General features: G+C 45.8%; 1 protein-coding gene across 1 annotated transcript; it reads right to left on the bottom strand.

The window, feature by feature from the left end:
* Positions 1-4,730: 4,730 nt before the first annotated feature.
* Positions 4,731-11,764, bottom strand: PHF5A (PHD finger protein 5A). The gene is made up of 4 exons (XM_075751460.1): positions 11,620-11,764; positions 10,202-10,225; positions 8,597-8,763; positions 4,731-5,438 (listed from the first exon to the last, which is right to left on the bottom strand). The coding sequence occupies exons 1-4, from the start codon at positions 11,669-11,671 to the stop codon at positions 5,349-5,351; spliced, it is 333 nt and encodes a 110-aa protein (XP_075607575.1). The 5' UTR covers positions 11,672-11,764; the 3' UTR covers positions 4,731-5,348.
* Positions 11,765-11,791: the final 27 nt, after the last annotated feature.

Here is an 11,791-nt window from a genome sequence, read left to right as displayed (position 1 = left end):
CCCGCCGCAGCGGCCAGGAGAGCCGCTACGCCAGCCAGTTTCGCGGCTGGTGCAAGGCGGGGGTTATGTGCTGCCCTGGGGAAGGACAGCCGTGGAGATGACCGTCCCCAGGGCCACCCAGGCACCCGCCTGGGTCACGGGTGGATGGTGGGCACCTGCACCCCCAAAGGCTGGGCCTCAGCCGCCCGCTAGCGAGCTGACAGCACTCACCTAGCGCCACGTGGCTTTCTATTCTGCAAATAAAACTCAACAATGAAGAAAAAAACCAAGTGCGCTTGGTTCGGGGTCCGAAGGGATATCCTGCGTGGTAACAAACAGCCCCTTAAAGCAGCCCCGGAGGGAGAAGCGTTACAGCCGTGGATGTATTTTTCTCTTGTACGACATCACCATACGTGTTTAAAGGGCACCAGCTGCCAGCAGACACGGCTCCGTGCTCCGTATTTTAAACCAGAACTATTACTAGCTCTGAGGAAAATGAAGAAAACCCCCACGGGTGCCCGCAGGCCACGTATTTTATGGGCTAAGGCCATCACCTGGGACAGACTCCACGCGCAAAGGGCTCTCGCTGCCCACACGAGAGGCAGCTTTTGACCCCAGTAAATCTCCAAACAAGCAGAAGGGGTGCTGAGAATGGCGTTTGCAGGCTCACCCGGCCGCGCATCAGGCATCTTCCTCAGAGTTGACGCAAGCAGACCAGGGAGGAAGAACCAGTCTCGGTGACCAGAGTACGACCGCAGCCCCATTGCAGCAGGGGTAGCTTGCCTGCGCCGTGAAACATCCCGTTTGTCTTGGTTCTGAGGAATTCCTGAGAAACAATCCCATTCGTGGAGTCACATTCCATCTCGGAATCGGATCTTCTCAATAGTACGGGGTTACGTTAGAACGTTTAATTTATCGCCCATTTTCAAAAGGGACAAAGACCGCAGACATTTCCTGAGCTGCTCTGTGTCCCTCTGGTTAAATAATTCTCTGTAGCAACCGTCTCCCAAGTGCAAAAATACAAAGTTCCTCTCTTGTCCCGTTTCCACAAAGATTCTCAGCATCTTTCTGGGTTTGGCTTGTCCTCCCTCAGGAACCCTTTACCTTAGGTGCTGCCTTTGCTGCTGAAGAGGACTTCTTTTGAATGCCGGTTAACACCGTGCATTAATAAATCAGTTAATGCTGTCCTTCCTAGCCACAGCGCTGCAGCAGCCATTCGTGCCCATTTTCCCACTGATTAAAAAAAAAAAAAAAAAGCCCAACAACCTTTGAAGTTGTTTTTTTTTTCTGCACGGGAAGGGGGAGGAAGAGCAGGGGAAGATTTATGAGAGCTATTATGAGCAGCCTTATTTTCATCACTCCTAGTTTAAAAGGAATTCAGTTACAAAAGAACGCCTTTTTTTTTTTTTTTTTTTCCCTCTCCTCTAATACTCCCTTGCTTTGCTGGAAACAAAATCACGCTGTCAGCCAGAGATCAGGAAATTAAAACAACTGCACTATTTTTAGCATCATTAAGAAAAAAAAAGGCAATTACATTTCTAAAATTCTATTGTTGTTTTAATAAGGTGTTACTAAGAGGGTGTTACACATTAGGGCTCTTTAAAATACTTGCGCCTTGACCGTGCTCCTTTAATTATCGTGTCGCCCTGGTACACATGCAGGCAGAGGAATTCTGTCACAGTATCTGCTCACGCGTTCTTGGCCATTTGGCTATTACGTCAAAGCAAAGCTACCAAATCACGTGCGTGCTGGGAGGGAAGGAATCGCCAGGCCGCCGGGACAGAGCTCGTTTTGCTGGGTTCTTTAATGCCAACGAAGGGCAGTCAGGTTATAATCAGGTGTAATTAACACTGCCATACCCTGAATCCTCTTTACATTCAAGTCACGTGACAACCTCAAGGAAATGAAAAATTCTTTCCTGCTATTGAAACACGCAAACATCTCCAGCTGATCCCCGTAATGAGAAAATAACAGCTCCTGTGCAGATAAGGTTTCAGAAGCGGGATTTTGTCTATGCAATTCCCGCAGGAAAAGCTCACAGGCAGACTCGAGGCCTTTGCCTACCTTCGTGGTTTTTGTTTTGTTTTTTTTTAAAGAAAAGTAATGCTTCAGGCTCAAGGGCTTTGTCAAGACAAGGTCTAGATGATTCAAAGGACCAGAGGTGTGTTATGGAGCTATTTGCTGAGCTTGGTTGTAGCTGTGGCTGGAAGTTGAAGAGGCACGTAGCAGGGAACATCTATATTTCAGAACACGGCGATGTCTTGTTAGTACCGGCGACAGAGGCCAATTACTTAATAGGCCAAGAGGTCCAATGTTCCCCCTTCCAATGTCAATATTTGCAATAAAGAGATTGTTTTACTTATTACATACCATCCTTTTGATTAACAAAGAAAAAAAGCGATTAACCCTACCTAGAAAAGTGACAGCAGGAAGACACATTTAGCTCCATGCAATTAGGATTTGCAGGCAGCACCACGGGGGTTCGGCTGCCACAGAGACGCGTCTGTCCGTCCGTCCCTCCCACCCTTCCTTGCAGTTGTCATGCAAGTGCTTCACAGCTGGCAGCGGGGGAGCCCCTGAATCAGGCTGCTTAAGACTCCAAGGTCTGATGAAGCCCTTCCAGAGCTTGGCAAGCACACAGTAGCGGGATACGTCTTGTCTCATTCCCCCCCCTGCAGGGAAGTTCGCCGTTTTTGCATGTGCTCTAGTCTCCAGTACTGCCAGGAAATCTTCTACTGGACAAGTACTTTAAAAGCTATTTAGGTTAAGAAATACAGCACTTTTCCAGGGGCCCTGACTGGGTTTCATTTGCTGGTGAACAGAAATCATTACCACGCAAGCAAGGCTGAGTTTTTCTGGGCTACCCAACTGCATTCATTACCCTTGTCTGAATTAGCAGCTTCGGGGCAATGTCCCGTCTGTGCTCTGAAAGTACCAGAAAGGCAGCGGCGCTGAACCGATCCAAGCACCAGCAGCATTTGGCATTCTCCCCAGAGATGTCTGGGCAAACAAGGCAAAGGGGAAAAAGCCTGTCCCTCCCTCTCTCCACCTGCCCAGTGACTCAGAACAACTAGAAATGGCAGCTTAACTCTCATTGCTGCCAGAATGCAGACCGATATACTCGGCAGTCAGAGTGAGGGCACCGGGAGTGCCAAGAAAGTAAGTATGCTCAGCTTTTTTTTGGGGTGGGGGAAGGGATGGGGACACTCATATCTCTATAGCAACCCCTGCCTGGCTGATCGGGAACAAGGGCTGCTCTAAAATTAGACCTTCTAGGGGTCTCTGCAGCAGCAGCAGCAATGGCTCTGAGACAAAAGACATACTTCATTTCCTTCTACCTTCACAGAACAACTTTTGTTATCTCGGAAACTTCCAGGAAAGAAAAAAATATGTATAAACCTCCTGCATTCCTAGCGCGATAATTTGAGTGGCCTGACTGAGAGCAAATGATAAATTCTGGTTGAAGTGATAAAGTTCCAGGTACAAAAAAATCTGCATGTCATGCCCTGCTTTTAAAGAAATACAAAATTTAACATGGCTAATAATGGCTCTGACATGAGCTTCCCAGCCAGGAACAAGAGCCAGCTGCTTACTCAGGTAGAATTCCTTTGAGAGAGTGGGTTTGCTGGAACCAAAGAACCAGTTTGCTCTGACCATCTTGGCAAACGGCATCCACATTAGTAAAAATTAACCAGAAGCTGTATAAGGGAACCATGGTGCAGGGAAGACGACATACAGATACTCTCAGGACTGCAAAAAGCTTGGAAGAGAAACCTGACAGAATTAATAGCTGGGGGGGGGGGGGGGGGGGGGGGGGAAGAAAGGGAGGAGCAGCTGAGATAGCTGTAGGACCAGTCATAGCTAGAGCCAGCTGCAGCAGGAAGAAATGACTTTTAAGGGAAGGATGATCACAACTTGTCTGCTTGTTTTCACTCTTATCTGAAACGCTGAAATGGCTGAACAGGTAGAAGAGGCATTTAAGCCACAGAGGAGTTGAGAGGAATCAGTACTAGCCTCAGGGGAACAAATGAAATCCTGGAAGGGGCACAAAACAGGCTCTGCACCTCAAAACTGCGCAAAGAAAATCCCATTACCGTAGCACACACTCTACTCAGACTATGAAGACTTTAAGGACTACAGGACACACCGAGCTAGGTCCCTAATTTAACCATCTGAGAAGTGCATAAGTAGGGAAAGTAGTTCCGCCTCTGCATAAAGGTGCCTGTCCCCAGATCTCTGCTGAGCCAACAGACTGCTTTTAGCCTGTACTGGTATTTGACAAACAAGCAGCCTCTGGTTTTCAGCATGCATATGGCTAATAGCCTAGAACACAATAGTTGGTTTCCAGTTACAGGAGGGAAGGCTTTAACTAATTCACAAGAACAGGATAGCGAGTCAAATAGCTTAGTAGGTTTTAGAAAGGGATTGGATGTTTGCATGGTGAAACAACATCCACAGTCGTATTAGCTAGGATAAGGGTTACAAGCTCAGCGATCCTCACGCTATGGGACAAAATGATCAGTGGCTGGGATCACAGGCAGACAAAAGCGATAGCCATTCCCTGAAGCTCCTTGCAGCAAGGTCACATGGCCGTAAGCAGGCACTGTCAGAAACCAGATAACCCATTGTGCAGTTCTAGCTGGACTAATCCTGCATGTCCCCAGAAAACTCCAGAGAGGCTGGGGACAGAACGAACCAGAGAGAAATCCTTGTTATACAAAATAAAAATTAAAAAAACCCCAAACCCCCAAAAAACAAAAGAAGAAGCTTTATTGGTATGCATCCTACAGAAACAGTTACAAGAAAGGGCCTTGGATTAATCTATCAAAGAAAACATGGAGCAGCTGTGCTCTCCCTAGGAAGGCACCAGCCATGAGCAGGTTCCTTACAAAACAGGGCAGCATGGAAATATACTGGAGGAAGGGAGGAGGGGGAGCTGACACATGGGATCGGTGCTCTGTTCCTCAATACTGATGCATGGGGTGATTTCAAACAATTGAGAGGAGGCCCAGTAAGAACAAACACAAGGTGTTTCCCTGCACCAGAAATGGCACTTGCATTTTACTGAGCTGGTCTCCTCCACGTGTAAATACTTGCCCACCAGGATTTTTATAGTGAGCTGGGGCAGCTACTAGCAGAGCTTCTGAAAAGGCAAGAGACAGAAATCCTCACTTGCTCTTTCTGAGAGTCAGTTCTCATCAGGTTTCAGTCCCCACTCAGTCTGTTATTTCTCCAATCCCAAGTATACTACTGAATTTGTACTGCTTTAGAAAAAAATAATCAACCGGTTTTCGATAATAGTAAAGTCCAGAGATGCTCCAAGATCCTCTTGCCAACCCAACAGGAGGTGTAGCCACGTATGGATAGGATCACCTCTTCTTGAAGCCGTACTTTTTCCTTTCGTAGAAGAGATCTGTCTTGGAACTGCCCAGGTTGACAATCTTAGGGCAACCATCTCTCTGTATGAAGAAAAGAGGATGTAAGTTAGGAGATGAGGAAACAAAACACCATCACTTACATAGTTCTAGTAAGCTCTCAGTTCCCACGCTCCTCACCCTGTCCTCAACACACATTTCAAACCCCTGTGCAGACAAACTGCCCTCCAATTTTGGTTACTACCAGCAAGAAAGTGGAACAGAGAAGAGGATGGACATCTTTTTAACATTACTTTAGGACATTCTGTTCCTCAGGGTGAAGATAGAAAACAGCTCATATAACATCAGCAGTTTACTGAAAAGGATGCTCAGTGCCTCAAGACTGGATTCTTTCTAAATTAGGATATGCAGGATTTATAGGGCCCAGAGGAATAACCTTTCCCCTCCTTAGCCAAAAAGAATCTTGTTGCTTTAGATGTCACCAAGCCATTCTTGTATTTAGGGACCCCTCTCAGCTGTGACAGCAGAACTGAATCTCAGATTTCCTGCATCCTGGATTGATTACTGCAGAGGCTGTATGGTCATCTTGGGAGGGGACAGCTATTCACAGCAGCTACACGGGTAAGCTCTTGTACCTGAATTCCAGTAGATGGTGAGAAAAAAGCCACAAGAAAAGCAAGATGAGGAGCAGGGGAGACCCACCTCAGAGGTGTGGTTGCAAAGACAAATCAGAGATGTACCTCATAGCGTACCAGGGAACATTTGTCCGTGGGCCACCTGAGCCCAGTGTCTGCATAACTCTTGAGGGCAAAGTGTTGTGGCTGGCAACAGCAGCTGCGAGTGGCCCAGAAGGCAGAGGAACATGTGTCCTTGGCTGTTGTGCAAGCCCGAGTGGATTAGATTTAGAAAGCCTCTGGGCAGATGTCAGCTGCTGTAGAAACTGCACCCAAGCTGCCCCACCAACACCTGCTCCTGTGCAGGAGATGCAACCCGGTGCGGAGGGTCTGCATGGTAGAAATAACAGGAGAGGTGGGGGGGAAAGAAATCATCCCTCCCCCATACACCTGCCACAACCCATCTCTAGCTACTATCTACTTATTTGATTTTTAACCTGAACAGTAGGACTCTTCCAAGCCTTGCCTCCCACGATCCAGGGAGTCTGTGACAATCTTGACAGCATTATTACAGGGCTCTGTTCATTCTCCCACCTCCTCCTAAGGAGGCAGCGCATGAGCACACTCCTGTCCCCAAGTAAAGATTACTTTTTGCAACTCAGAGCTGTCCTGGGTGACAAGGTGGGGTTTTGGCCCTTACCCACAGATCGAAGTGGGGTGAAACAATACCTCACTCCTCACTCCATCAGAACAAATTAACCAAGAATAACCAGGCTCTTTGCCTTGTGCCCAACAGAATTCTACCTCTTCCCTCCATTTTAGGATTTGCTTTCTTGCGTCACAATCTTTTCCAGTCTTTCTCCGAGGACGATGGAAATGCTGTGACTGAAACCCTGGAGTGTTAGAGCTTCAGGTATAAAGCCCTGTCCGTTTGCTTTTCTTATTCACATCAGCACCAGCTACCATAATTGTGACAGGGAGCACACTTAACTTTTCTCTTTCCAGGCACCCTACACCTATGCCAGTACTTTTCAATCCTGCAAGTCAATCATTTCAAATCTGCTGTTTCAGATCTGCAACTTCACATCTGCAATAATCCCTTACATTTGAGTTTGCTGGTACAGAGCAATTCTCTTCACCCACAGCAGCCTTCACCCAGCAGTCAAAATACCTCAGTTCTGATTTGTCATTCCCCTGCTCTTCCAGCTCTACGTTTTCTACAATCCTTCACTGCAGAGCAGCTGGCTATTTCACACCTGAACCAGGCATGATAAGCTACAGGTAAGCTTAGGTTATGAAAAATACCTTCTAGGAATCAATACGAATTGGTAAAAATAAAACCAAGCCTATTTTACTCATGACTTATGAAGCCAAGTGTCTTGGTTCCAAAGGCAAGTGAACGAAACTACTGTTTCTCACAGCATGTCTGAAGTAGGAGGCAGCACCACCATCACAGCACTTATATCCATATTTAGATACTAAGAAAGATTATGGTCCTGTCAGATCTAATGACTAAATTCAGACAAGGACCTGCCCCTGTCCTGAATTTAGCTGCAGGCCTCTAGAGAAGGTGTAGGCACTGCAGAGAATTAAGCCAGCAACTCACTCAGCTGAGCATGTTCCTCTAAATCAATCTGAACCATTCTCTTCGCATCTTCTCCGCTGTCATTAGGGTGTGCTGGAGATGGCACATGCAAAGCACCAAAACCCAAACAACCTTTAACAGACACTTTCACAGCTATCAGGTCCATATTCTGGGGATATTGTAACTGCAAGCATCATGTTCTTGCTTCTCCCTAAGGTCTTTCTACCAATTCATTTGTAGTTCTTCATGTCCTGCGCTCATCGTGTTGGATATTAACAAATACCTTCCAGGGGGGTGAACAGCTGCCTCATTTCTCAGGCGCAGCGGCTGTCTTTCAGCACAAGATTATACAAAGATTATAACACTGACTATAGAAATAAGGGGTTGTTACACCAATGTGTTAGCAGAAAAAGAGATGTCTACGATATAGGCCATACCAGGAAAGATTTTTTTTTAAAAAACCATATCCCACTGAAATTGTACAAGAAACTTTAAACTAGTAAAACACAAATAGTAATGCAGACACTGGACACCAAGATCTAACTTTATGTTGTAATCCGAAGGACAACACAAGTAGTGATTTCACAGGCCTTAGAGTACTGTACGTGCCCTTGGTCAGTGGCTGATAATAGACTTCTAGTAAGGAGCTGCTCCTACCACTGCCTTTGCAGTGTCTGGAGTATCTCTGACCCTGATAAAACCCTGGCTGAGAGATCTAGTAAGATAACAACTGAAAGTGGTAAGTTGCAGTGTGTGGCGGAAGCGAACCCTGAGCGTGCAGTGCAAGTAGTCAAAGATCCTTTGGGATGAAGAGTTACAATACCTCAAAATGCTACGGTATCTCAAAATGCTTTGCAAACACGAAGAGCTACCAACAGGGGAAGAAAGGTATGAAGTAATGAAAACCAGTGCCAACATTGATAGTTGAACCCAAGTGTCCCACGTCCCAACACTAATTTCACTAGCTCCAAGTCCCTTGAAGACAAGCATGGCTACCAAATAAAGACATAACCAATTCAACAGGAGACTGGATGACAACATACATCTTTTTCCTGGATGGTACACTCCTTGCAGTAGTAGGCATCAGACACTCCTGGACCCCCGCAGATTACACAGCGCCCTTGGTACGAGCCGTAGTTACATTCATCACATATGCGCACGAGAGTGCAGGGCCGCACATAGGAGTCACAGATCACGCATTTGCCGTCACCTGCAAGTACAGCAGAGCCTTTGGTTACAGAATATCCTTTTCTTCACCCCCACATCAAAGAGGAAAAGCTTCCTGATCAAAGAACTTGCCTGCACACTCAAAGACAATACAATTGAACTGCAGAAATTTATCTTGCAGGCACAGGGTGCAACTTCGTATCTGCACACAGACTTGAGAGGAACAAGGGCCAGTAGCCTGCAATATTTGAGGTTTTTTATTTATTCATGCATTCACAATCAGAAAAGAAACCCAAAGTCACTTCTTCTGTGATTAGCCAATGCCTGCTTATATCACACCGTTACTTTTACTCTAGAACTTCTCCTGAATTTTTCACTTGTGAAAACAATGTCGGACTGACAGGACTAGGGTCCTTACCTACATAGAAGCATCAGTGTAAGCTTCTCCCACAGTGACACATCAACAAAAATCTGGAGTTACTACCCCCAAAGAGATGAGATAAGATATTGTACTCGTAGTCCCTTTAATCCTTCATCTGTGAGAAGGCCAAAGAAAGGGCAAACTGGCATAAAGAGCCATTTCACAAAAGGCGCTCTTGCTTTCTCACAAGGAACCGAGTGAAATTCAAGTACTCGTATCATACAGGCAGGCAGCCATCAGATGCCATTGACAGTCTCTGCTGTGCTGGACCTTATCCAAAACAGTGACCTAGGGATGAAAGGCTTCATATCCTATTACCAGTTCCCAAGGCATCTAATTCGGACTCCCACAAACAGCTCATCTAACCTGCTCTTAAATCTCCAGCACGACGGCCCTCAACTACAACCAATGGGAATCTGTTTCATTGCTGAGTGCTCTTGAAAACAATGCTGTTGCTTCAGACGGTGCTTCTCTCCACTTCACTTATTTTCATACTATTTCTGAGTCACGAACTAGTCATCTTATTTGTTCTGTTCCCTTACAAGGATCTAATTACAGATCATACTCTTCCCTTCTACAGATGAGCACTGGCTTTTGATTCTGTGGTGGTTTTTTTTTTTTTTTCTCTTACTCTAGATTTCCCCTCCCCTCCATTTCTTATTCTCGTAGATGCTGAAGGGAACTTTTCTCAAGGTGTGAAGAAGTCAGATTCCAAAAATGCCTTTTTTTTTTGTTTTTCCCCTGCTTTGAAATGACCATGGTGATCATTTTGTGTTACAGATTACAAGGAATCAATCAAAAAGTCACCTTAGCCTCAGCTACTCAAAATGCTGGCAGCATATACTCTAGAACAGCATGCATTTGTGTGACAATCTATTTCAGCATGTAACTTTGTAAGTATTCATTGATTTGCGCTTGCAATACACAACTGTTCTCATCTCAAAGAGTGACATCAAGTTTGTGGTTAAAGCAAAAATAGAATCCAATACCCAAATCCAAACTGTATGTTCTAACCACAGCACCACATTCTCAAGCAACTATATGTAGAAGCTATACTTACATTTTTCACAAAGTCTTCCAATTGCTGTAAGAAGAAAAAGAAGAAAAAAAATTATTTGAGGCAGAAGTAGGAGAAAAATATAAATAACTACAAGCTTGAATGTAAAATAATTATCTTCTGCAGTGAGCAATCTTAAAAAAAAAAAAGTAAACCACAGAAACAGTTTGAGCATAAATACAAACATATTTATGATAAACAATATATATCCTTCTGGAAACATTTACCAAGATCAAAGTTTAGATGCACTGTGAATGCACAATGACACCCATTGACAGTAAGAAAATCGACATTCATTTTTCCATTTCAAACATAGCCAGTGTACCTGACTGAAGGAAATCCTATACATGAGTCTTGGCATAGCTTTTACACCAGTTTTAATGAGACAAGAAACCCCCCAAACAAGTGTTTATTTGATATAAGGCAGCCCAAATACCTTCTTCACTTCAGAATGTGAAGGCAGTTAAATGTATCTTAGAAGTCTTGTCACTTTTCTGGGAAACTCACAACAATGATGTTAGTAACTTGGATAAATGCCATAAATATCAAGTTCTAAAGACTAGATGTCCACATTCACAAAGACTAAATGGTGATTCAATTGAAGTTTGAGGGTCAAGGGATTCATCAGGCTTGAAATGAATTTCCAACATAAATAGGCTGTTTGCTGTATTAACTATTCTAAAAAGAAGTTTCCTGTGGACAGTGCAGCTGAATATCTTGTGGCTACAGTTCTTTCAGAAAATTGCATGTTAAATTTGTTTTTCCAAGAAATGAAAAAAATCTGGAAAAGATATCTCGACTTTTCATCTTGTATAAGACTTCTTTAAGACTTAGCAGTGCAAATTCTGACACAAGTGACAAGAATAAAGCTCATTATCTGTATACAGGTATAACCTGGAAGATAAATTTTATCTTGCAGCCTGAAAGATGTCCCCAGTGCTGGCTGAAGCCTTCGGATCATTCTCCTGGCTGCACTGGTATGGCCAACGCAAGAGGAATAAAGCAAATTAATTTTTTATATTTTTTTCTGTGTACAGCCATCAACTTCACCTGCCTTTCCCCCCACCTGACGAACATTCAGCTCTACTGAGAGAGGCCCAGGAGCGCCTGCACGCCAGGACGGGCCCCCCGGGGAAGCGCCCAGGGCAGGGGTAGCGCCAGGGACCTTCCTTACAGGAGGCTCTCCTCTCCCGCTGCAGGGGAAGAGACCATCAAACACGGCAGAACGTCAAAAACAAAAGTGAAATAAAATAAGAGCGGGAGGAGAGAGGAGAGAGGCGGGCGCCCCTCCCCCCGCCAGGCCTAACGGCCACGCGCGCGCCTAACGGCAACTAACGGCACACAGGCGCGCGCGCCTCCTGCTCTCCCCGCAGCGGAGAAGGGTTGAGGGCGGGGGGACGACACCCCCCTCCGAGACTCACCCACGCCCGCCTGCTTGCGGCAGAAGATGAGGTCCGGGTGGTGCTTGGCCATGGCGACGCGACACCCGCCGGCCGCTGCCGCCCCGCGCGCTCACCTCCGACCCGCGCTCCCCACCGCCCCCGATCCTGGCTGGGGTGAGGACAGCGCGTGCAAAAGCACAGCCCCGAAACG

Source organism: Balearica regulorum, chromosome 1 (genome assembly GCF_011004875.1).
Source record: "Balearica regulorum gibbericeps isolate bBalReg1 chromosome 1, bBalReg1.pri, whole genome shotgun sequence".
In the NCBI taxonomy this organism is placed as follows: Eukaryota; Metazoa; Chordata; class Aves; order Gruiformes; family Gruidae; genus Balearica; species Balearica regulorum.
This window is presented reverse-complemented; position numbering and strand designations above follow the sequence as displayed.